This window comes from Lactuca sativa, chromosome 7 (genome assembly GCF_002870075.4).
Source record: "Lactuca sativa cultivar Salinas chromosome 7, Lsat_Salinas_v11, whole genome shotgun sequence".
NCBI classification, from domain to species: domain Eukaryota; kingdom Viridiplantae; phylum Streptophyta; class Magnoliopsida; order Asterales; family Asteraceae; genus Lactuca; species Lactuca sativa.
In genome coordinates this window covers 75,683,348-75,710,472 of record NC_056629.2, presented here as the reverse complement: position 1 = coordinate 75,710,472, position 27,125 = coordinate 75,683,348, and the positions used below count along the sequence as shown (strand labels likewise).

Here is a 27,125-nt window from a genome sequence, read left to right as displayed (position 1 = left end):
GGACAACTCCTGCATTTTTAGTGGTGCTAAACAATACGGTGTGTTAGCAATTGGCGCTGCACCAAGGATCAGATCGATCCTAAACTCCACTTGCCTCACGGGAGGCACGCCGGGTAACTCCTCTGGGAATACATCTAGGAATTCTCTAACTATAGACACATCTGAAATCGAAACCCCCTTCTCTACCCAAATGTCAACCACATACATGAGATAACCCATACACCCATGTTGCAGATATTGCCGAGCCCTGGAAGTAGAACAAAAGGATGATCCAACCCTTGTACCCTTTCCATAAATAATCATTTCTCCTTACTCGGGGTTTGAACTACCACCCGCCGACCCTCACAGTCAATCCACACATCAAAATTGATCAACTCGTCCATCCTTACTATCAGACACACATCCCCTATATTGATAGGGATCAAATCGATCGGGTAAGATACCCCAAAAAACACCAAGGCACATTCTCGAAAAACGCTCGATGCAGAAACCCCATGCACGTTGGCGATGAAAACTCGCCACGGGCACTCCAACTCTCTAAGAGACTTATCAAAACTCCTTTTAACGGACCAATACACAAACGATAAACTCGCACCTGAGTCAAAAAGCACAAGAGCAGGCAAGGAGTTCACTTGAGTCAACGAGCACTCCAACTCTCTAAGAGACATATCAAAACTCCTACTGAAGGACCAATACAAATAAATATCTCGACATAATAATAAATGCAAACATACCAATAACGACGTCCGACGCCGCCCTGGCCTCCTCCGCTATGAGCTGGAAAGCACGACTTCAAGCCTACGCCTTGCCGCGATCAACCAAAGTACCTGGAACATAACGCTTAAAACTATAAGCCAAAGCTTAGTGAGATCCCTAAAATACTACCACACACAATAAGTAACAATATGCATGTTGGGTCAACAATCATCGGACTGGATTACCCCTGAACCCACAACATGAGTCTGGCTTGCCTTTCAGGCCCACAACTCATGTCTAGATTGCTCCCGAGCCTACAACATAAGTTTGGCTTGCCTTCTTGGCCCATAGCTTATGGCTGCCTTGCTCTTAGGTTTATTATCTTCCGCACAGAGCAATAATTCCTCAATCCAACCGCACTATGTCAAAATATGCACCATATAAGCTCACATATCCGTAAACAAATAATCATGCAAATGTAACAGATGACTAAGACATAACAACATCCTATACTAGGATACATAAACTAACCGGCCGATATTGGTGCCTTCGAACCACAAGTACAATGAGGAAAAACTCACCTCATAGTCTGAAAAGATAGCTGAACGAATCAATGCTCTAAATACTATGTCTACTGATCACCTATACATATAACAGGGACCCATGCTTCAATTTACAACTCAAAATACCCCAAACGACCTAAAGGCAAACTTGGTCAAAGTCAACGGTCAACGTCAAAGTCGACTCTAGATGGTCACCACACCGTGGCCTTCCATGGCCATGTCGTGGTCACAAATTGCCAAAACGGACGGCTTTAGCTCAGTCACCATGTCGTGGCAGCCTAGGCCATGCTGTGGGCACTGGGCTCCCAACAACTTAACGAATTAAGTCGATTTCTTTGATCCTAAGGGCATCTCCAACCCACCCTTAAACTCCATTTTCCTCAATTCTCCTCCAACCCCACCCCATTTCCATCTCCATTTGTGGAGATGAATAGTATTAACCCAAATATGGGGGAACACTACTCATATCTCCAAAAATGGATTTGAAGTTTTGATTGCCAATTTTAGCCCCTCTCATTTTTATTTTATACATTCTTAGTTTAGTTTTATCTACTAATTATAATTTAAATGCGATATTTAATATTTGTAATATCATGTTATATACTAATTTATATTAATTAATTGTAAATATAGAGTTTAATATTTATTTATCAAATTCATAGAAAAAAAAGTAAATATATACTAAAGACTTGAAGCATGGTAACATAATTTATAAAATATAGTAATCAAATATGATCATGATATTGATATATTTATTATAAATATAATCTTATTTATTTAATAATTATTTATAGTAAAGTAATAATTAATTTAAATTTCTTATATATAAAAATTTCATTTTTGATAATATAATTTGTAATATTTTTGTAAAGAAAAAATATATATATATTTGTTAAAATATAATTAGTAGAGGGGTGTATTTGATAATATATATAAATTATAAAAATGGAATATTCTAGGAATATATTTTTTGGGGTAGAAATGGAGTATGGTTGTTGATGAAACACTTTTTACCCCATTTTTTACTCTAATTATGGGGGGAAAATGGAGATGGGTTGGAGATCGTTTCTAATATTACCTAACAACATGAAAACCCTTACATTCCAGACATGCATGTCCAATGCATGTTTTGGACATTATTAGGTCAAAATGAGGGTTTTTGGCCAAAACTCCCACGCATATTACTAAAAGTCGATATTACTCCAGATCCAAAGCATCAAAGGCCCAATATGTTGTAACAGCCCAAAAATACGACCAAAAAAATTGTTTTAATAATAATGAAAATCATATACCGAACAACATATCACAAAAGCATACGTCCAATATCTCAAATCCTAATAAAATATCGTGAATCATTGTATCAAATTAACTAATAATCAAAATAAACTCCCAGGACAAAGACTGAAGATGTGGTGTGTACGATGCCATCATCCCGAGCTCTTCCCTTTACTTACGAAAGTACCTGAAACCAAAACTAAAACTGGAAGCACAAAGCTTAGTGAGCTCCCCCAAACTACCACATACCATACAATAACAAGTAAACACATACTGGGCCTTGCCCACTGCATCGGAACAAAGTCCGGAAATTGCATCGGACCGACGTCCGGAGCTAACCAGGGCCTTGCCCTCTGCATCGGACCGAAGTCCGGAAACTGCATCGGACCGAAGTCCGGAACTAACTGGGACCTTGTCCCCTGCATCGGACCGAAGTCTGGAACTAACTGCATCGGACCGAAGTCCGGAACTAACTGCATCTGACCGAAATCCGGAACTGACTGGGACCTTCTCCCCTGCATCGGACCGAAGTCCAGAAACTGACTAAGCATAACGTAGCATAGCATAAACATATCAACTGGCATGAACACATAAACTGTATACTGCATCAGGCCGTAGCCCGGAACACATAACACATAAATCCTGTCTGAGCCACGAAGGCATCAAACATACTAACTACTTCATCGGACTGAAGTCCGAAAACTATTGCTAACTAAACGGGCCGGCATTGTGGCCTTAGACCCGTTCCTACTGGGAGAAAACTCACCTCGTAATGCTAACTGCTGAACACCTGAAGAGCGAACCCCTGACTGCTGCTCCGGCTGCTTCCCGGCTATCATGGACATATAAAAACACTTAATTAGAATAGGGATTCCTCTATGGGTAAAATTACCATTTTACCCCTACTATGATGTGGGTCACAAAAATGGCCCAAACCCTTAATTCCTTCTAAGTCCTCCAATGGCCCACTAAAGGTCCACTAATGGCCCAATTTTCCACATTGGGCCCAATTATCTTTATTGGGCCTTACACTAGGCCCACACCCATAATTTTCCTATAAACACTGACTTCATATGGCCCCTACGGCCCAAAAGGCTCTAAGTCCAAAGCACAGCCCACACCGAGGCCCAAATGCCCGAAGCCCAAACTGACCAGGTACGCGGGGGGTACCTCTAGGTACGCTGAGCGTACTGGCTGCTGGCTGCTACGTCGTGCGTAGCTCCTCGTACGCCCAGCGTATAGCCTTGATAAGCCAACTTTCCATTAAGAGCTTATTCCTCCGATCCAGAAGCTATAAATTCAGATCCACGACTTATTCTCTGTCCTAAGCCATAAAGTTGCTTACTTGATGGCTTGGATGACTCACAAAGGTTCAAATCTCAAAGAGTAATGTCCTAACTCCATAGAAATGGCTAGATCTCTTGCATGGCTACATGCAAACCTCCAAGATCAAAACTTTATTGCTAAAGAGGTGCTTTGCCTAGAGGATGGAGATCCCAAGCTCAAAAACGGATCTCTATGATAAAGGTCCAACCTTTGGGCCCAAAATGTACCAAAACTTCTATAACTCTAGATCTAGCATATGAAGAAGAAAGTTCAGTGCTTTATACCTCTTTTGGATGTCAAATGAAAAGATAATCCCAGATCCTTGAGGTACACTGCGCATGGGAGGCTATAATGGGGTTTAAATACGTCTCAACCCTTAAAATTAGGGTTTGCCAGCTGGTCGCGTACGCTGAGCGTACCATAAGGTACGTTGCGCATACACTCCTCCTCCCCGCGTTTCATTTAAGCATTACACCCAGCGTACCAGGGGGGTTACACCCCGCGTATGGCTTATGGGCTGCTTACACTTCGGCCCAAAAATGAGAGTCCAAACCAATCCATGATGTAGATTCCTAAACATAGCCTAAATAAAATTCGAGAAATTAATTAAATTAATACCTCCAAAGTTGATCGTTACATATGTCTTGGAGATTCATAAAGTTGCGAACTTTATGAGATCTCATTACTCAAGAATCAAGGACATGAAGATTTAGGGACAAAATAAGGTGTAACCACCCATTATGATAAAAATCGAATCTCGTACACTTACAAGGGCCCATAAGGTTGCTATAACAAAGGATGATGGCTTGCTTGCAGATTCTAAGCTGACTTCTTCTTCTTCTTTTCTTCAATGGCTTCAAAAAGCACCAAAATAAAGTTGAAACAAACGAGGAGGGGATTAGGGTTTTCAAAATCTCGTCAAGGCTGATGGAGGCTAAGGGTGAACAAACCCTAGCCTGCACATTCCTTTAAATAAGGAGCAAACCCCGGAAATAGGATTTTGTCATTTGCCAGATACCATGTCGTGTCCATATACTGCCACACCATGGTGGCCTTAAATGAACCTGTGATTTTTCTTGAAGTGCCACGGTGTTGCGCCTTTCCCACGTCGTGACAACCTTAAAATATTGGATATTGAATTACCTCGGGATACGAATGTTACACAAGCGCCGACGTCCAACATTTTGACGATGATGTCGCTTTCAACATATGTTATTTTAACATTTTGAGGGAATCTCATGAAGTCGTAGGAAACCACCAAAAACCACCACCATCTCTAGAACAAACACCCACCAAAAACCATCCTTAAATCACCATCACTACTACCACATGTTTGATGTCGTGATCCCAAAAATCACCAAGGAAGACCACTTTTTATGACATTAAGCAACATCGGGAATCTTTACATCAAGCACCTTCATAACTGAACTCACAAAGCAATAAACCATCACCAATTGGCATCATTGCCATCTGTCCTACCTTAACTGGAAACCACCATTACATCCACAGAGAACACCCTACAACCTTCGTTACCATCGTTTTTTTACCCCACTTACCATATTCAATTCATGGAAACAACTCATACATCTTCATGAGTCTGTTTCACCTTCGGTTAACCATCTACCCACCTCGGACCACCCTAATACCCCGTAACCATATTCACCACTACCTACATAAAAAAACCGACCACAGAGCCATATCTACCACTATCCACGTAGAACACCATCCACAAAGCCCTACCTTTGCCAAGAACCATGCACGCACCACCATCTCCTACTTATTTCCGATCCACCACCCTTATTCCACCAAACATGAATCAATTAGAAAAAGAAGGAAGGAAGAATAAAAGAAATTGGTTTATCTATGTTTTGTGTTGTTTGCAGGGGGTGGGGGGGACACACAAGCAATAAAAGGGAAAAACGCTTTATTGATGTGGTTTATTAGAGCCAAAATTTAGGAGTGAAATGAAAATTTTGAACGAAATTTTTAGAGAAAAAAATAAATAAATGGTACGGTTCCCACATGCTTTATTGATGCGGTTAATTTATATTTTTATAAACGTGTTTAATAGTGAAGTTTTGAACTAACACAACAGATAATGTGTTTTGATGCATTTACTACGGATATAGGAAAATTGCACCAACAAATGCTTTGAATGGTTTGGCTATTTGGTTTATTAATGTGAAAGTGTTTAAATGGTGCTGATTTAAGCTTCCACCAGACCAAAAAAAAGTCATAGTACTATTAAATACTTTTTTTTACTAATGAAGGTTGTTTTTTATTTTTAAATTTATGTGTAAAAAATAAAATTGGGATAGAAAAATATATTTTTCTAGTCAATAGGGATAAAATAATAAGTTTAGTAAAATTTATGAAACAGTAAAATTGACATTATATATATATATATATATATATATATATATATATATATATATATATATATATATATATGTATATAATAAAAGAACGAATATGAAAAAGATATCTCGTTAGTTTAGTTAAACAAACGAATACGAACAACACTCTCGTTCATTCATTTATGTTCGCTGACGTTTGCTTATGTTCGTTTATATTCGTTCGTGTATGCTCGTTTACGTTCATTATTTTATTTTACTATAAATAGATTTTTTAAATAAACATGTTTGTATGTATTTGTTCTGTTTAAGTTCACATCTATTTGTTTGTATATGTTTATTTAAGTTCATTTGTATTCGTTTGTTTAAATTATTTAATGTTAATTTTTGTTCATTTAATTGTTTGTGTTCGTTTGTTTATCATTTAAAGTTAAACGAACGAACACGAAGGAACCTTGGTTGACAACCCTATAAAGTTTCGTAAAATAAAGAAAAGGGTAAAATTGTTGCTTATAAAAAGATTGGTGCGCAAAATTAAAAAAAAAAAAAAAAAAAAAAAAAAAAAAAAAAAAAAACAGAATAAATTTTAAATAAGCAAAATCCCAACATCCCATTACTCAATTTGCCAAAAAAAAAAAAATAATAGAATAAATTTTAAATAAGCAAAATCCCAAACATCCCATTAGTGGATTAGCCATTGATACTGGAACTCTAGCTTTTGCGAGGTGGCTGTGTGCACTCGAAATCTGTTATGGGTTTTGCTGCGAGTGATTTTCGACTCAAAGCTTGTTTTAAGAAGAATTGCTCGGTGGTCCTCGCATTTCTTAATTATAATTTCCTATAAGGATGAAGGAAAAGCTGAGTGTCACATTAATTATAAGTGTGCAATATGTTGAGGTTGCTAGCCAATTGGTTTCCCTTGATCCAGTTTCCGTCGTTTGCGTTTATGAGCATACCAATTGAGATTTTTTTCAACACCCTTATGAAAATATAGGGAGGCAGAGGATCCCTTATATCAAGTTCACTTTTCTCTCAATACTCTCCCCAAATCGACTGATTCATTATTATAAGGGAAAATGACTTAAAAACCCAATTGAGTTTCCAAACCGTTCAAAAAACTTCAATTTTGTTTTGTCTGTTCAAAAAAACCTAACAAACTTAACATTTTGTCTAAAAATCTCAACTAAGTTACACTTTCCTGAAAGTCAAATAAGAGAAACATATGACGTGACTTATTACCGTATCGAAAAAATTACTTGTTAGACCAACGAAGTTTCCAAAGCGTTTAAAAAACTCCAATCATGTTTTGACTGTTCAAAAAAAACCCAACGAACTTAAGCAAAACAAAATTGGGATTTTCTGAACGGTTGGAATTTTGTTGGACTTTTTAGATAAAATGTTAAGTTCGTTGGGTTTTTTTGAACAAACAAAACTTGATTGGAGTTTTTTGAATGGTTTTGAAACTTTGTTGTGCTTTTAAATCATTTTCCCTTATTATAATGAGAAGGCCGAGCCTACAAAACGTGCATCCAAGTTCGCTTTTCATTTCCAGGTGCACGTATTAGAAGCAATTAATTGAGATTTTGATGGATTACTATCACATAACCTGAAAGAACGGATGGATACAAGTGGAAGCAAATGTTTGAAATATAAATAGGGGTATGATAAAATAACGTTATCGACCATTTTATTTAACAAAACAGATAATTATCAAGACCTTACTATGTTTCACTCTCACTTATTCATACGCTTTAGTACTAAAACTCGTTAAAAGATCTTGTATTCGTTATATATGTTCATGTCTCTACATTCATATCCTGAAAACAACAAAAATGGCAATTAGAACGACGTCATACCAAAATGGTAAACCTGATAAAGTGAGAAGGGTTAACGCATAATTACTGCTCATATTCAATGTTAACTCTCCCAAGAGCAAGACGAGCAATCTTTCCAAAAGATTCTTCAGATAGTTGAAGTTCATTCACTGCACATCCGCTGCAAGTACCTACAACCGTAACATCAACACTATTTCCTGTGCATGCATCCCGAATGGCTTTGTTGGTTCCACTAAGGCAACGCACTCGGAACCTCCTTCCACAGCTGGCTATTCCATTGGCAAACAAGCCACTATGTGCTTTTGCAATCATGGTGCCTTGATCTTGCATACCGAAGCAGAGTGATGCTGCAAAATCACAAAAGAACAATAATGATGCTCGAAGATCGAATTTAGTTTGCATTATTGTGGAATTTGAAGAACAAATAATACTTACGAACATAAGGTGGGCTATATACGATGGCCATGGCATTGAGGGCATGAGCAACTGAGGTGAGACATACGACCATGCTAATTAGGATTAAAGCTTTGGTCCCGAAACCCATCTTTGGTAAGTAATATGTTTCCTTTTTATCGCTACTCAAGTACTGAAAACCCTTCAGTGAGATTGTTTACTTGTTTTGGTGTGGAGAAGGGAATAAAGGTTTCCTTTTATAGATGGAAAGACCTAGCTCTTAGGTTGATATGATTTGATCATGTCATGTGTTCAACAAAGTACAAATAAAATTTTCCAGTCAGAGAAAAGGGCTTCTAAGAATAGATTGTTGTGTTCTACTGTTCTACATTAGTGCTACTTTTAGGATGGGTTCTCTGACAATATCTTTGGACTTTCGTGAAAATTGCTACTTTTAGAAGGAATGGTGTTCTTATCGTTTTAATGTTCACATTCGATTAATATTTCAAGATTCACCCATGTCTAGTGTGGTCCTAGATAAATTGACGCCTTCTCTTTAGGTTTGGGGAAGTGACGTCGAGACCACCGAATTCCACCTCCGCCAAACACCTGTTTACTCCTTTGCAGTTTGACCACCGAGCTCCACCTCAGCTCCACACACCCTCGTATGCCGTGCAGCCTTGCGCCTCGGTTGGGCCTAAATGTTTAGCTAGGTTTGGTGGTTTCAAGTCATGGTGATGCGTAGAGCATATCCACTATACGACTCCATGAAAAGGTTAATAGAGTCGACTAGTCGAGAACCAGTCCATATTTTGTTTATACCATAGTGACATGTGATGTCGCATGAACCACATCTGGCTCAAGAACCGCTTCAAACGTTTAGAGGTGGTCCCACAATCTCCACTTTGTTGATTTCAATTTTTATATTCGTTTTATCTTATTTTGATTTTGAATATTATCAGCTTTTTTTATATATATTTTCATTTATACCCGGCTTAATTTTAATAAATTTGTTAAATATGTAATTAACAAAATATCGTCCGTATATACGTTCAAAAGGAGACCGATGCACAAACTTTTAAAAGATTTATGGATATACTAAGGAAATGTTTTTAAAATCCGAATCCCCTAATTTAATAAATAAATAGCATCTCGCCACGGGGCATTCACATAGCCCCCCAAAGCCATTTTTCCCACTCTTTTCTTATAATGTTAATTTCCTATACTACCCTTCAGAAATCAAATCGACTGCTTAATTTCTGGGCTTCTTTTTGACTTCTTCCTGCAAAATTCAAATGAATTGAAATTAAATTATCATTATTTTGTTTCTAAAGATAAGCGTATGTTTCTAATTCTTTCAAATATATCATGATATCAACTCCTAAAAAACGCAATTTAGCTAATCAATTAATCTTAAATACATTCTCACGGTTATTTTCATTCATATCGAATCCAAAATACAGAGAAAAAGAAAACGTTGCAGGAAATCTTCAAGTCGGTTGTTGTTATTGCTTTAAGGTATGATATTAATTTTTTTTTTGATAGTTGTTCACTGTGTGCATGTTGAAGTCGTCTGATATATATTTCTATCTCAATGTATTTCTCACTGTTATCAAGTCTTCAAGTCGCTATCCGTTGTTCTTTTATGTAGTCTATTAAAAAAAATTTATAATTATTGAATGTGTTCATCTTCATGTCGCATTCTATCTGTGACTATCGAAATCTATTACTCACTGTTAGTGTATGTATGTATTTTAAATATCGATGTAATAAATTGTTTATAGTACAATCACTAAGTTAAACCCTAATACTCATGATGTTTTGTTATGATCTTATAATTATTGAATGTGTTCATCTTCATGTCGTGATTGTCTGTTTCTTTTTTCCCCGATTTGTAATTAGCCATAGCATGTCATTAATAATGAAATTAAAATCAGATGTTTTAAACTTTATATATTGATTGCGAATGTATTAAAAAATCAAATCATTTTTAGAATGAAATTGCGAATGTCTGTTTCTTTTTTCTCTGATTTGTAATCAGCTATAGCATGTCATTAATAATGAAATTAAAATCAAAATTCTGTTATGATTTGTTATTTTAATATAGTGATTTATTCATCAAATTAATATATCGGTTTGTCATTCAAACTGTATGCAATAAATTTTGTATAATATGCAAAAAAAAAATAGTTGATTTGTATCTTTATTGTATGACTATATCGTTTCATTTTTTATATGCATGTAACAGTTAATATTCTTTCGATTATTCCAATGTGTATGCATGTGTGTGACTGCTTAACTATTTAATTTCTTCCCTAATATCCAATCAGTTAATACTTTGTTTAATCTTCCCTGATGTCTAATAAAACTTCTTAATGTCATTCAATGTGTATGCAATAAATTTTGTATAAATGCAAAAAATAGCTGATTTGTATCTTTATTTTATGATTATATCATTTCATTTTTTTCTGACCAGCCATAGCATGTCATTAATAATGAAATCAAAATCAATATTCTATTATGATTTCTTATTTTAATATAGTGATGTATTCATCAGATTAATATATTGGGTTGTATGACTAAATCGTTTTATTTTTTATATGCATGTAACAATTAATACTATTTTGATTATTTCAATGTGTATGCATGTGTGTGACTGCTTATACAAAATTATTTTCTTGACTGCTTAACTGATTAATTACTTAATTGTATGTGTAGCACCTCAATAATTACAAAAATGACCCTTTTGCCCATGGTCATAAATATATATCCACACACACACACTCATATAGACCAATTAAATATAAATGTTTCAATAAAATTATATGTTTATTGTATGTGTGTTTTTGGATTCTGTTTGGTACTATTGCTTTTCATGGTCTTCACTACAACACTAATATGCTTTCAATTTAAATGAAAACAGTAAAATGAATATTAATTTTCATATTCTATCAATTGTTTACAGGAAATCAATATCGGCAATAAACTATACCTAAAAGACATTGAAGATATTGCTGATGATTCACATCTCAAACTACGAGTGTTAAAGATTTGGAATTTTATAAAAAATAACCAGGTTTTAGCAATTGAAATGATCGTCATGGACGAGGAGGTTGGTTAATATTTTTTAAACCAACTAAATATTACATTTGTTTCAATGAATAATTGCAGGTATCCTTCTGTGGTTAGACTACATTTTCATCTTCCTAATCAATAACATATTGTATATGGCGAAGACGATGATATCGACGATGTTCTGGACAAACCTTCTATTGCTGCTTCAAAGTTCACAGCTTGGATGGAATGTAATGCAATTAATAGTGAAGCACGAGAACTTACATATGTTGAATTTCCTACAAACTTTGTTTGGGTATTAAATGATAGGTTTTGGAAGAGAAGGAAAGTAGGAAAAGCCATTGGTCGAATTCATTCAGTTTCACCTAATCTTGGTGAAGCTTATTTTTTAAGGATTCTTTTAAATAAAGTTAAAGGTCCGACATCATTTGATGAAATTCGCACGGTAAATGGTGAAACATATTCTTCTTTTAGAGATACTTGTTATGCACTCGGGCTATTAGATGATGACAAAGAATACATCGATGCAATTAAAGAAGCAAGTCATTCTGGATCTGGTTTTCATCTACGCTTCTTATTTGCCACATTGTTGATGTGTATTAGTATGTCTAAACCAGAGGTTGTTTGGGAAAATACATGGGAATATTTGTCAGATGGAATTCTATATAACCAACGACAAAGGTTGAAGTCTCCAGGTATTTAATTTATTTTCTTCATTTATATTTAAAATATTTTATTTTTCTTATCAACACCCATTAAAAAATTATTATAAATATTATTAAATATTGTATTTTATATTTTATAATTAATTTAAAATTTATGGTGCAGACTTATCACTCGGTGAAGATGAAGTTAAGAACTTAACTTTGTTTGAAATAGAACAAATTTTACTTCAAAACAACTCCACTCTCAAAAATTTCACAAAGATGCCTTACCCAGATGTTGAATCAGTTTCTTCGAACAATCGACTTATCATTGAGGAGCTAGATTATGACATTCCCGTTATGAAGAATGAGTTTGATCATATGTTTCTTGCATTAACAAATGAGCAACGTAATATTTTCCTTAACATCATGAGTGCTGTTAAAGAAAATAAAGGAGGTGTTTTCTTCGTTTATGGTTATGGTGGAACGGGTAAAACTTTTCTATGGAAGACAATATCTGCAACAATTAGATCAGACAGTAATATTGTTTTAAATGTTGCTTCAAGTGGTATCGCTTCGTTATTGTTGCCCGGTGGTAGAACAACACACTCTCGATTTATACTTCCATTTGAACTTACAGAGGATTCTTTTTGTAAAATAAATCCAGATGGTGACTTGGCTAACTTATTAAGAAAAACCTCTTTGATAATTTGGGATGAAGCACCTATGATCCATAAGCATGCATTTGAAGCTTTAGATCGAACTTTGAAAGATGTATTAAGGTGTGGAAATTCTAGCCTCTCAAATATTCCTTTTGGAGGGAAAGTTATAGTTTTTGGAGGAGATTTCAGACAGATTCTACCCGTTGTTCCGGGTGGCAGCAGACAGAATATTGTTAATGCTTCTTTGAGTTCTTCATATTTATGGCAACACTACAAAGTGTATAGATTAACAAAAACCATGAGGCTAACTGTTGGAAGGGATCAACCTGATATAGAAAAAATAAGAGATTTTGCAAATTGGTTATTGGATATAGGAGAAGGCAAACTCGGTGGTCCGAACGACGGTGAATCGATTATCGATATTCCGAATGATATTCTCATTAATGATCTAGATGATCCTATAGGTTCATTAATTGAGTTTGTATATCCTTCAATTTTGGAGAAGTATAGCAGTACAAATTATTTCTAAGAAAGAGCTATACTTGCTCCAAAGAATGAAGTTGTTCAGGAAATAAACGATCGTTTGCTTAAGAAGTTTCCGGGAGATGAGGTTGAATATTTAAGTTCAGATAGCCTATGTCAGTCCGAATTTGTCCATGATCAGTTTGATGCAAATTTATACTCGCCTGATGTATTAAATGGTCTTAAAGTGTCCGGTCTACCAAATCATAAGTTAGTTTTAAAAATTGGTGTTCCAGTAATGTTACTGAGAAATATTGATCAGAAAAACGGCTTATGTAATGGCACTAGACTACAGGTTATATCATTAGGCAAACGTGTTATCGAGGCACGTATAATGTTTGGAACTAATATTGGAAACCGGACTTTTATTCCAAGAATGTCTTTAACTCCATCAGAAAAAAAATTCCTTTCAAATTCACAAGAAGACAGTTTCTTTTGGCGGTATGTTTTGCAATGACTATTAATAAGAGTCAAAGACAATCGTTATCCAAGGTTGGTTTGTTTCTGAAAGATTCAGTTTTTTCACATGGGCAATTGTATGTTGCATTATCTAGAGTACAAAGCAGAGAGGGATTGAAATTATTAATTTTAGATAAAAATGGTAGACTCACCAATAAAACTTCCAATGTAGTTTATAAGAAAGTTTTTCGTAATTTATAACCAACTTCTTTGCAGCATCTTTTACTCATTTTTAGCAAAGCACATTTCATCCATCCTAATAATTTATTTATTTATAATTATGCATTGTATTTTTTTATGTTAATTTCATTAGATACATATATAGTTTGTTTTGTATCAAATCAATTCCGATGTTGTTTTGGGTTTTTTTGGTAGTTATTTAAAATTATGTTGCATTATATAAAGCAATATCTTTTATAAAATATGTGGATTTAAATTTGTGATTAAATTCTCAAAATTTACAAATTTACTAAAAATAGAGAACATATTCTAACAAAAACAGTAGCATTGAACGACTTTCAATGTTATAGTTAGTAAGCCTAAAAAATAAACATATGACATAGTAAATCAATGTAAAGTTTTCAGAAAAACAGATGAAAACAACTACAATTTCTATTAATATAACGTGCAATCACTATGAACGATTAACAAGCAGTAAAAAGCAAGGTTTTATTAATCTTTATTTGTAGTTAAATAGTTACAATTTATTGTGTAATTAAATACTTATAAATAAAAAAGTTATTTCAAAATACTATATAAGTTTTCTAAGTTAATGATATATATTACCAAAGGGCTTCTAGCCCAGCGGTATCCAGTGGTGTCCTCCCTCCTTGAGGTCGAGGGTTCAAGTCCCGTCGTGGACATAGGTGGAATTAGGTGTTAGTTTAGGTGTAGATTATATATTTGTATTTGCCGGTTCAAAAAAAAAGTTAATGATATATTATTTATTACATAATTAAATTTTAAATTCTATTTAACTTTAACACTCGTGGGTCCCACAGGTTTTCACCTAGTTTTTATGTAGATGCTCTTGCATGTTTATTTTTCTTATACTTGACTTTATACTTCTCCCGTTGTCTACAGGAGTACAAGGCCATTTTATTTTATACAGTTAAATATATATATTTGAAGCTAGAAAGCAAACACCCATTTTATTCAACAAACTTGATACTAAGCAAAGTGGCCATAGGCTATCATGTTTACAACGCCCTTGAGTCTCAAACATTACATATATACTAATAGATAATCATATAGAGATCATGCATCCACATTTTATAAGATTATATCCTGAAAATTTTAAAAATATATAAAAATTAGTCAAAAGTTACTAACAAGAATTAACGGAAAAAGAAGGGGTTTAAAATTACTCATGATATTCAATCTTAATTTTCCCGGCATTAGGATCGGCAATCCTTGCAAATGCCTCTTGGGAAAGGTCAAGTTGATTGCTTGCACATCCGGGACAAAGATCAACAACAGTCAAATCCACCGTACTTCCTTTACATGGATGCGGAACACCTGCATTAGTTCCACCAGTGCAGCGTACACGATACCTCCTACCACATGCACTTTTGCCAGCAAACAAACCCGCGTTTGCTGCTACAATCATGACACCTCGGTCATGATAACCATAGCATGATGATGCTACGAAAGATGACGAAACATTTAAAAATCGCTACATAATAAAGATAAACAATTTAGTTTATATGTGATATGTCAATGAACTTACGAACATAGGATGGGGTGTAGAATGTGGCTAGGCCATTAGTGGCATGAGCAAGTGAGGTGAGAAATGCAACCATGGCGATCAGGATCAGAGCTCTAGTCACCAAACCCATATTTGACACCTCTCCTTTTTATGTCCTAATTGGGTTTGTAATGTTTTTGGATTTGGTGAAGAGAAACATAAAGGAGCATTCCATTTATAGCTCAAAAACCTACCTTAGATGCTAATAAGACGTGCAACAACTTTCTTGTACGTATTCAATAAAATAAAAATTCTTGTAAACTCATCCATCCGTGCAGAAAGCCGTTTAACTATTGAATCTCCCCTAAGTTGTAACTTTCTTGTAACTCAATAATGTTTTTGACGACTTTGAAGTTTGAAGTAATTAGAAAATTATAAATGCTTTAATTGAACGCGCCAATCTTTTCTTTAATTTCTTGAAACTCATGTATGTATGTTCTCGAAGAACAAGGTTTTAATTTTTTACATTCTTTGTGAACTGTAATTTATCTAAACAATAAATCACACCTCCATAAAAAAACTAACTTTTAAAAGCAATAGGTATTTTTAAGTAGAAAATTATGTTAGCATTAGGATTATTATTGTAGCTTTTGTATCGTAATACCAAAATTATCGAAAACGGTAAGAAAGAAAAGACAATGAATGTAGTTTTCTTGAGAAAATCATTTAATTTTCAAATGCGTAAATGAGTAACGGACAATTCGAAGGCTCAAATCAAAAGGAAGAGGATAAATTGAGATCTTTCGTGGATGAATTGGATGCGGAACTTAAACTCTTGTCGCACTTTAGTTGGGCCTATTATTTTAATTTTGTAGTTAGCTAAGTAAAGTCCAAGTCTTTCAAAAACAACATGAAGTTAAATATTACATATTACTAGCTAGGGATCAAATGAGGTTTTTAGCCAATCAACCTAAAACTATCTTAATAGAAAAGTTAAATAAAATGATGTCTTAGATCAATAGAAAGTTAAATAAAAAGATATCTTTAATTACCATTCTATAGATTAAATTCTATTATTATGAAATCATATTATAATTCAGCCGTTATATTATAATTCAACTGTTTTTTAACTCTTTAAAATTAAATAAAAAAAATATCTTTAATTACCATTCAATTCAATAGATTAAATTCTATTATTACGAGATCATATTATAATTCAACGGTTGTTTAACTCTTTAATAGGAAAGCAAACCTTTTAATTATTAAATATATCATAAATTAGATTTTGTAAATATATTTTATTAAATTTTATAAAGTCAATGTATTATGTATTATAGAAAAATCTTACTTATGGTTGGATGGAGAGTAAAACGATGTATTAGTGTATCTTATATTAGTGTGATACAGTTTCTTATGTCTCTATATATGTTGGAGTCTCTCATCTCTCTTCATATGAAGGTTTTTGGAAAGTTAATATGAGAATCCATATATATCTTACATGGTATCAAAGTTGACATCCGGCTGTACATATCCTTACCTGACCTCACATTACAAGAATATAGTCATATGTCGGCACCATCTATACCGACGGCATGAGTCGTCGCTAAAAATGACGCTATTTGATGACTACTATAGGGTCGAACTTGCTTTTTTTTTTTTACCTCATAGTCTACACCGATGACTTCTCGTCGAAATAGGTAAGATGCGAAAGGAAAATATTTTTCCCGTTATTCTAAAAATGTAAACTAACAGGAAAAATGTTTTCCTGTTTTTCTAAAAATCTAAGAAACATGCCATCGACATAGGGTGCGTAATTTCTTAAGATAATCTTACAAGAAATGGAAAATGATGTCAGGTTTGTTTACCTCGACGACAAGTCGTCGGTTTAGAGAAACATCAATCTGTGGGAGGTTTATAGCGACAACTTTCTGTTGGGAAAAATGTTATCTAATTTTTATTTTCTGATTTATCTCATAAATGAAAATGACGACCTTTTGGTTTACCCTATACCGATCACACGTCAGTATATGGTTCTATCTTTAAAATGAGGATGCGACCTCCCACTAACAATGTCACTTCCAAAAAACCAACCTCGATACTCTCTCTCGATTGGCGATTCATCCCCAACGATCACCCCCTTTGTGGTCACTCCCCTTCACCGCCGGCCTCAAGTAAATTACAGGTCACTTTTTTCTGATTTAACTCTTTTTCTCGTTGTATTTTGAGATTTTTCCAATTGAATTTTTTAGTTTTTTCATTGACCACCAGCCACAACAGCTATGGACGACGCCGAAGACACATTATACCCTTTCATTTAGTCGATTGTTGTTTGTTTTCTCGTTTCTCCTATAAAATTTTGATTTTGGTTTTGTTTCCGGATAAAGTAGTCACTGGAAGGCCATCGGCCGGCGACACCAGATTCCAGCAACCACCTACTTCCAACAATCATAGTATGATGAGCAGGTAAGATCTTTTTTTTTCCATATTTCTCAAATTGTTTTTCTAATTTGAGGTTTTTTCTGGTGACCACTGACCACCACCGGAGGACTACCTTCTACCACCAACATTCCGACCACAGCAAGAAGAACATGTAAGGTTTCTTGCATTTGTTTTATTGATAACGTGATTATTTTAATAATTTGCTTAATTGATAAGTGTTTAATGTGTTTCTATTTCCAGGATAAGTGCTTAATATGCTTTGTAATTGAATGGTTAATGTGTTTCTATTTTCATGAATAGTGCTTAATATATTATGTAAGTGAATGATTAATGTGTTTCTGTTTACATGATAAGTGCTTAGTGATTAATTGATAAAATGCTTAACTGATAAGTGATTAATGTGTTTTTATTTTCATGATAGTATGTTTTGAAAGTGCTTAACATTGTTACTGACTTAACGAATAGTTACTATTGATTTTTGATTTTTATCGTAAACTGCAACATTGTAATAGAAAAAAACAACATGATATTTAAAGTAAAATGCTATAATATCATAGTAAAAAAACGATAAATATAAGACGTTAAATCTAATAAGTTAATTATTTAAAATACAATGTTGTTATGTATAATCAAATAAATTAATTATTTAAAGTCCAATGCTATATTACAAAAAAGTAGGTTTTCTAGTTTAAATCTCTTCTTTCTAATCATCAAAAGAGCCTAGAAATACCTTTACGAAATTGATTTAGAAATTAATTTTGGGTTGCCCTGTTTTCTAACTATATCTAATACTTTATCTTATTTAGGAGGTGAATGTATATTGCATGATTGTTTGTTGGGATTTGACTACAGTGAAATAACCAACTAGCTAAATTGTGCATATAATTAGGTGATTCTGATATGAAAAATTTAGAAAGATCCATCATGGAACTGCATTGCATGTTGAGGACCCTTTTGGAACTAAAATTGCTAAGCATAGAAACTCCAAGCTTCAAATGTTCCTATATTTGCAATCACAAATGAAGTGTCAAGAATAAGAAAGCCTATTGTCCATGGGCAAAGGGTAATTAAAGTTGGTATTATTGGAAATAGTTCCAAGGTCAATAATTGTTTTAGTAATATTTTTAATAATAATATGGTCCTTTTGGGTTGGAATCATGACCCAAATAGAATAAGAAAATATTGAATAAATTAGAAACTATTCTGATAATTAATTAAATAGGTTGAATGTTAATTAACCCAAATGGTTAATAGGAGAATTCTAGAACCTCTTGGACACATAGGGGATGGTTTTTGTATACCTTGGATAAGGATATGGCAAGTTTCTTTCAGATAAAGATAAACCTTAGAATTAATATCATTATGAAATAATCTTTGCATAACTATAAATAGACTGCTATGGTAAACCCTAGAGTTAGTTATTCCTTTTATCAAAATTGTCCGACCTCTGACTCTCTCTCTCTCTCTCTCTCTCTCTCTCTCTCTCTTTCTTTATCGCTCTCTCTCTCTCTCTCTCTCTCTCTCTTTTTCTCTCTCTCTCTCTCTTTGTCTCTCTTTCTCCCCCCCCCCTCTCTCTCTCTCTCTCTCTCTCTCTCTCTTTCTCTTTCTCTTTCTTTTTCTTTCTTTTTCTCTTTTTCTCTCTCTATCATTGGACGAAAATCACATCCTCTCTCATTAGGTGTGTGATTTTCGAAAAAATCCTAGCTTGATTTATAACCTTTCGATATTTGGTGTTGTGGGTCTTATTCCAGTAGAGGGGTGCTCTTTTGGATCATTTATCTTAGCCACGAACTGGCATGTACAAGACCAAAAGGAATTGATTCAGAGGTTACTTGTCTTTAAAATTTGTTTTGTTTTTTCAAAGTATGTTGCTATAACTAGTATAAAATAGATTCTATGATGTATATACATTTATGTATAACTCTTGATAATTCTCCTACCCTTTTTTTTTGCGTAACATCCGTATTCCAAGTATTATTCTTTAAACTTCTCTTGTGTTTAAGATTTGGATATTGAGATTTTGACTCCTTGCGACACAATGCTTTGATTGACATCTCACCACGACGTGATGACTAAATGAGACAATGGTGTGGCACCATAATCTCCCTAGAACCCTACGTTTCAAGCTTTGGGCCCTATATAAAGAATGTGTGATAGGGTTTCGGCCACTCTCAACCTCCGTAACCCTAGAAGAGTTTCTCTAAACCCTAGCCTCCTCATTTGATCTTTTGAGTTCCATTTGGTGAATGCAGGTCCTGTAGAGAAAGGATCATCAAGAAAGCATACCTCCATCACTTTATGCATATTTTAGATTTCTATAAGTCTCCAAACCTTGAAATTATGGATCTTATCCTTCAAGTCCTAAGCAGCCTTGACCACCCTACGATCTAGTTCTGCTACCGGTGTCCGACCGAGAAACCACCGAAAATCACCATTAACCATCACTGTTGGCTCTGCTCCGACGAGTTTTTTTTGGCGATCATTTTCCAATATTTTTTAGATTTAATCTGACTTAATTTCGAGCCTGGTCATACCTCTCCTAAACAAAACTCTGTCCGGTTGATTTCTGACAAGTTATGACTTTTTCTGAACCATAAATTACGCTTCGAGGGTGAGTATTCACGGCCCCATTTTCAAACTCTTTAACGTTTTCATGGGAGAATGATTTCTATTAATTTTTATTTAATTTTATATAAATATGAAATTATCATTTACTGTTTATATACATTTAAATCGTTTTTATATTTTTTTAATAAACTAGTGTTCGTTTATAACAGGTGAATGCAATTGTTGTAACTTTGTTTACATAACTATTATGATAGTTATGCATTGGTTAAAAATTTGTTATCAAACATATACAGTGGTTTCAAACTTTTGATTAAAAACAATTATAGTAGTTATGTTGCCAAACTTTTGGTTATAAACAATACAATGATTATGCTATCAAACTTTTGCCTGGTAACTTTAACACTTAAAGATAGGAATCACACACCTTTAGATATATTCACTCACTGATTTACATGAGAAATTTCATCATCTATGTGTAATGCTTATCAAGACCAGAAATTTCATCATCTATGTGTAATGCTTATCAAGACTCCTGATATATAACCGTTAATCCTAAACGAGCGAGGAAAGTTATGTATAATCTATATGGGTTGACACCCACACCTGTGGTTGCTAGTTGCAACAATCTATATGGGTTAACACCCACACCTGTGGTTGCTAGTTGCAACCTTGACCGAAGATTCACACTGGGTGATAATTATCCACACAACTACAATGTTGATGAAGCATCAGGGAGAACATTTTTACGACACATAAAAACATCGGGAGCGCCCATAACACATCAAATAACTCAATTATGGGGACTCAATGTAACGTGGAGTACGGTTTAAAATCACTTATATAAGTTGAAATAGTACTTATATAAAGCATTAAACACATACTTGTAGGTTTTACAAATGCATTATGTGGCTAGATAATTTAGGCAATTATCTTAATGTATTTGAGTAAAAATGTTATAATTTCAGATATATGATACTTAATATGGTGTGAAATGTTCAATGACAGTTAAAATCAAAGCTGGGATGAAAAAGGAGGAGAAAAGAGTTGAAAAAGAGGCAAAAAGGATGTTGTTTGCAGCTTGACCTCTTGTTAGTATTTTGGCCATATCTCATGACTCGTAATTCCAATTAAGAAGATTCATGATGATCTAGAAATTGCACAAAGTTTTGGATGACTGTTGTGTTTATTCCAAATTCTGATTCCCAGTTCCCACACCATGACAAAGCTATTCCCACGGCATAGGGACATCAGAAAATTTTGTGAACGCGATGAAACCATTTCTCACAACGTGGCAAGCCTTTCTCCACGCCGTGGCATTGGTATAACCTATAAATAGAGCAAAAAACTAAGCCTAATGACATATCTTCAACCCTATTTTGTTCACAAAGAAAATAAACCACGAAGAAGTCGCTTTGAGGGTCAAGAAGGTGGTCAAATGGCTGTTAAGCTAATATACAGCGAAGATCTAAAGGGCTCGAGAGCTGATTCATGATATGAATCATTCAGTTTGTTGGTCTTACCATGATTAGCATTCTAATTATTTTCTGAATTTAGGTTTTAAAACATGTTACTTTCGTTTGGAGTAGATAAAAGTAGATTTATGTGTTAATTTCAATGATTTTGGATTTTATTAGTTTGGTTATTAATAGTGTTTGATTGATCATCACCTATCATGTTAAAGTTATGATTTTTATATCATGTTGTTGAGTTATGTGTAGTTAAGAGGACAAATCTAATTACATTAACTTGAATCTTAATTAATTTATGATCATTAAACTAGTAGGAATAGAGATTGATCAACTCCTAGGGTTAGGTAATGTTAATCTTTGACTTTGGCTATGTTAGAGAGCTTAGATGTAACATCCACATATTTAGGCTAGTCAATCAAAATAGAATAAGATATAAAAATGACATTTTTATAGAATATTATTTAGGGCAAATAATCTTAAACCAGTTAAAGTATATCTGAGAAGGATTCCATATATATAAAGAATGTTGAAGTCCAACTTCGTATGAAGAAGTTATGCTTCTTCGAAGTTTCTCAATTAAACCAACATGACTCTACGTAAATGTAATTTTTTTTGTAAATTGATTTTTAACCAAAGTGATCTAAACTAAATCCACATTATTCATTAAACCAAGTGCGTGCATATAAAGAACGTCTAAATCTGAATTCGTGAGAGGAAGTTATGATTTTTCACAGTTTCAGCATAGTAGTGCATGCATAGAACTCAAAATTCTAATTGGTTGATTGTAAGCCAAAACAATCTAAATGAGAATTGAAGATCCCATTAATATGAACCCGTCGATATAATGACAGTCGAGTATGGAGTTCGTATGAATAAGTTATAAATTTTGCACGGACTTTAATAGTTTAAATAAGTCAAAATATTATTTTTTGTTAGAGTAAGAAATATATGTTGAGTTCTTAATGAATGTTGTAGAGCTTGTCGATAGAATTTTAGGGATACAAAGAACGTCAAAAACGGCGCTAGTAGGAGGAAGTTATGGTCGTCCAAAGATTTCAGGAAAATACATGTGTTGTTGACGTAGCAGCACCAAAGTGCACCACTTGGCAAGGTCAGCCACCCACTCCTCCGAGAGACAAGGCGACGTGGCACCACAAGATTTGGACATGTGGCACATTGAAAATATATCATGTGGGGACCTTATAGAAGTGATAACACAGACAAGAAGCAAGCTGACACGTGGCAAACGACCAAAGGAGCCAGCGAGGTTAGAGGGTGCGACGCGCTCCCCTATATGTGCGACACGCTTATCTTTTTTTGGATATAAATACTCATCTCTGTATAATCTTCAACCCTCAAATCCCTACAATCCTTCTCTCTTGAGTATTCTAACCTTTTACCCATTTCCCTTAGAGTTTTGTACTCCGACGAAGACTTTCGATCCCTGGGTGCTTGGCAAGTAGTAGCTATTGAGTAAGAACTCTGCCAACGCAATTTTTAGACTTATTTTTAGAGGAATCTCTGTAAGTTAAGATACATTGTAGTCTTTTCGGTGTACCTTATATTTATAGTCATAACATTGGCTTGGTTGTTGGATTTCGTAAATGCTATATGTCGAAATGGTCCTGCCTCCCCACTTTCATGCATTGCTGATATTACTTGATAAATGTTGATGTAGATAATCTGATTAGTGACAAATCTAGACTATAATTATTATAGTCACCAGAATTACGAAACTAGACTAAAGCTTAGTACTTTATGCGTCTAGGTCTTTTCAAAGTACGAAGGGAAGCGCTGCCGAAATCGTCAATCTTCCACTTCTATCAACTGAGTGCATAGTTACTTTTAACTTACACCTTGATATGAAGTATTTATATAATTAAATGCTATATGTGTCTATTATCTGCAATATGTGTTGGATGAACTTATATGATATGATTTTACTCGAGTTTATTATAATTCATTTCTCATCTCGAATGTCTCATCACCCATCACTACCGGATATATATATATATATATATATAGCAACTAGTGATGGGTGGTGAGAGATTAGAGATGAGAAACGAAAAATGATTAGGAGATGCCCTGGCCCTTACTTGTGATGATTGTCATGTAGTCATCTACAAGAGTATATATGACGACCATGGACTAATCTAAACAATCTAGTGGAATACCGGCAAGTTTGCAACCTGTAGGTGATGAACTTAAGAGTTCAATCAATGTATGAACCGTGTATTCATGTGATGTAATTTACCAACGAATTACATGTTCAGGCGATCTAAGAACCATGTATTCATGCGATGTACTCTACCGATGAATTACATGTTCAGATGATGTAATAACCATGTATTCAATGTGATGATTAGGAAAAGAACATTATGAAAATTCCTTAGCGATGGAAAAATAAACTGTGATAATAGGAAACAAATATTAGGAGAAGACCTTAATGATGAAAAAATATAATGCAATGATAGGTGGTGATTATATAAGAAATGGCGATGTACGTGATGATCCTTAAGAGAGGATCCTAGAAGAAATATACAAGAAAGGGGGATGGGTAATCAGATTAGCCGCTTGATAATTAAACACAGTAACTATATTATTGTGGGTTGAAAACCCTATGTACTCACCAAGTTTCCCAACCTGACTCACTCAACGTCTTTGTATCACAAGTAGCGGTACAAACTGTAACATCCCAAAAATTCAACAAATTCAAAACTTTTCAAAACAACCCTTTTGTCTAATAGAAGTGTTACAAAACCATTGTTTCTAAACATTATTTAAAATCAAAGTCTCCCAAGATCCATTTAGTTGTAAAGCCAATGATGTGTACGTTCACGCCTTCACCTTGGCACGTTCCACTAAAGTAACTGAAACCATAAACCAAAACTATAAGCACAAAGCTTAATGAGTTTCCCCCAAAGTACAACCATAAAAATAGATAGCATATAACAACAAACAACATGCATACAGTGCCTTCAGCATGCATGGGAGACCCCACCGGCCTAAAGCATATCTATTATGCTCACAGAACCTACAACATCACCGGTACGCCACACCGGTCCTTCATCCTACCTAGAACGTTCTTCGGGTCTTCGGCCCGACTGGTACGCCCTACTGGCCTTCAGTTTTTCCATGACGCACGGGGTGTCTAGGCGTTCAGCAGAAAGCGGAACCACCTCAACCCAACCATACGTAAACCATGTCGACACACATCTCTAACAAACAAGCATACAAATAACCAACCAATAATTAAACAGAGCCTTCAACCGGACTGGGATGCCCCACTGGCCTATAGTCTATCTGGTATGCTCACAGAACCTAAAGCATGACTGGTACACCATACTGTTCCTTCAGCCTATCTGGAACGTTCTCCAGGCCTTCGGCCTGACTGGTACGCCATACTGGCCTTCAGTCTATCCGAGACGCGCTGGGTCTCTTGGCCTTCAACACATAGCAGGACAGCCTCAACCCAACCACACACAACATGTCAACATATACATATCCAAAAACATATAAGCCCAGTAAATCATAACAACATATCGATATAATCATTGCCGGGTTTATTGACTGACAGCACAATGCAGTACAATCTCAACCCACCCACATTACGACGACCTATACACAACTAAACATATAATCAGCCAACAGATAAACATGTAGATCTTACAGTACACCAAGCATAGCATCATCCTGTATAGATACAGATCTAACATATCACTACAACATACCAACATACAATAAACCTGGATAACAATTCAATGGGTCAGCGTTTGTGCCTTCGACCCGAAATTACAGTGAGGCAGACTCACCTCGCAAACTGAATAAAACTGATGAGGACAGACTCCGAATCTCAGCTCTCTAACTGATACCTTATCCACCAAGTGACCAATTTTATCAAATCCCAAAATAGCCTCAAGGTCCAACTTAGTCAAAGTCAACGATCAAGGCCAATAGTCCATGTTGACCGAACATGCCGTGTTGACTAAGAAACATGTCGTGTTCCGCAAGCATCCAAACAGCCGTGAAACCTCAACCAACACGTCGCGTTGACTTGCAAACATGTTGTGTTCACCTGAGTTCCAACAACTTAATATGTTAAGTCGTTTTCCTTGAGTCCAAGAGTTCCACAACTCACATCTAGTCCTTATGTGATCCATAAGGATAAAGTTTCCATCTTTATCCATTGGGACTACCCAAAAAGGTCCAACACCCAATCCATAAAGCTTAAAAATGCAAGGGCTTAACCAATAAGCACTTAATCCTTAAAATTTGTAATCCATCCTTTCTAGAAGTGATCCTAACACCAAAACCAACCCAAAAGTTGGTTCTTTTTAGACACACATGTCCAATGTATGTCTTGAACCCGTATTAGGTCAAAATGAGGATTTATGACCTAATCTTTATGCATGGCATCAAAACCTGATCAAGACTGGATCCAAGACACTCCTAGGTCACCTTGACCTGGAGATTCTTAAAGTTGAAAACTTTATGAGATCTAACCATTCCAACATTCAAGAACAAGAAGCAAAAAGGAAAAAAACCCAAGATCTAACAACTTCAAAAGATACAGATCGAGTCTTGGACATTTACAAAGGTCCAGAATAGGCCAAACTGAAGAATGGGGGCTTGCTTGATGGATCTTTGCTTCCTTCTTCCACCTTCTTCCCTCTTTACCTCGAAAAACACCAAACTAGTTTCAAAAATGGGAGGGATAGATGATGAGGGTTTCTTTCAGTGTTTGAGGGTTGATGGGGCCTGAGGGTGAACAAAACCTAGCCTCCACATTCCTTTAAATAGGGAGAAAAACCCAGAAGATTAGGGATTCATTACCAGCCATCAACATGTTGTGTTCCAAGAGGCAACACGCCGTGTTGTCCTTGATAAAATCTTCACCTTTTCATCTCTAGACACACCGTGTTGGTTCCTCCAACACGCCATGTGCAAACCTCAATTAGGTTATTCATTCTCAAAGTTGTTGCTCAAAATTCTAGGTTGTACATAAAGGTTGAAAAACCTATGTATGTACCCTATGTATATGATACTCACTGATACAAAAAATACTAGGACTTCAACACTAATAGCAAACATCTAAATATGCCTAGTAATACGTACATAACGAAGTCTTGTGGACCTTCATTATTTAAGAACATTCGTA

The 27,125-nt window shown here is 35.0% G+C and overlaps 2 protein-coding genes and 1 pseudogene across 2 annotated transcripts; 1 reads left to right on the top strand and 2 right to left on the bottom strand.

Annotated features, from left to right (window-relative positions):
- Nucleotides 1-7,876: 7,876 nt before the first annotated feature.
- Nucleotides 7,877-8,779, bottom strand: LOC111879594 (EG45-like domain containing protein). The gene is made up of 3 exons (XM_023876059.3): nt 8,485-8,779; nt 8,117-8,396; nt 7,877-8,031 (listed from the first exon to the last, which is right to left on the bottom strand). The coding sequence occupies exons 1-3, from the start codon at nt 8,591-8,593 to the stop codon at nt 8,025-8,027; spliced, it is 396 nt and encodes a 131-aa protein (XP_023731827.1). The 5' UTR covers nt 8,594-8,779; the 3' UTR covers nt 7,877-8,024.
- Nucleotides 8,780-9,810: 1,031 nt separating this feature from the next.
- LOC111879557 (uncharacterized) lies at nt 9,811-14,005 on the top strand (annotated as a pseudogene).
- A 947-nt stretch (nt 14,006-14,952) lies between these two features.
- On the bottom strand, nt 14,953-15,676 carry LOC111879504 (EG45-like domain containing protein). The gene is made up of 3 exons (XM_023875967.3): nt 15,534-15,676; nt 15,172-15,448; nt 14,953-15,091 (listed from the first exon to the last, which is right to left on the bottom strand). The coding sequence occupies exons 1-3, from the start codon at nt 15,640-15,642 to the stop codon at nt 15,085-15,087; spliced, it is 393 nt and encodes a 130-aa protein (XP_023731735.2). The 5' UTR covers nt 15,643-15,676; the 3' UTR covers nt 14,953-15,084.
- Between the last annotated feature and the right edge of the window lie 11,449 nt (nt 15,677-27,125).

What these genes read in the sequence shown, in the direction of transcription:
- LOC111879504 (XM_023875967.3), bottom strand. Translation starts at nt 15,642, where the DNA reads ATGGGTTTGGTGACTAGAGCTCTGATCCTGATCGCCATGGTTGCATTT. An exon ending in CTACACCCCATCCTATGTTC is followed by an intron (nt 15,449 to 15,533) that starts GTAAGTTCATTG and finishes CATCTTTCGTAG; the next exon opens with CATCATCATGCTATGGTTAT.
- LOC111879594 (XM_023876059.3), bottom strand. Translation starts at nt 8,593, where the DNA reads ATGGGTTTCGGGACCAAAGCTTTAATCCTAATTAGCATGGTCGTATGT. An exon ending in ATATAGCCCACCTTATGTTC is followed by an intron (nt 8,397 to 8,484) that starts GTAAGTATTATT and finishes GTGATTTTGCAG; the next exon opens with CATCACTCTGCTTCGGTATG.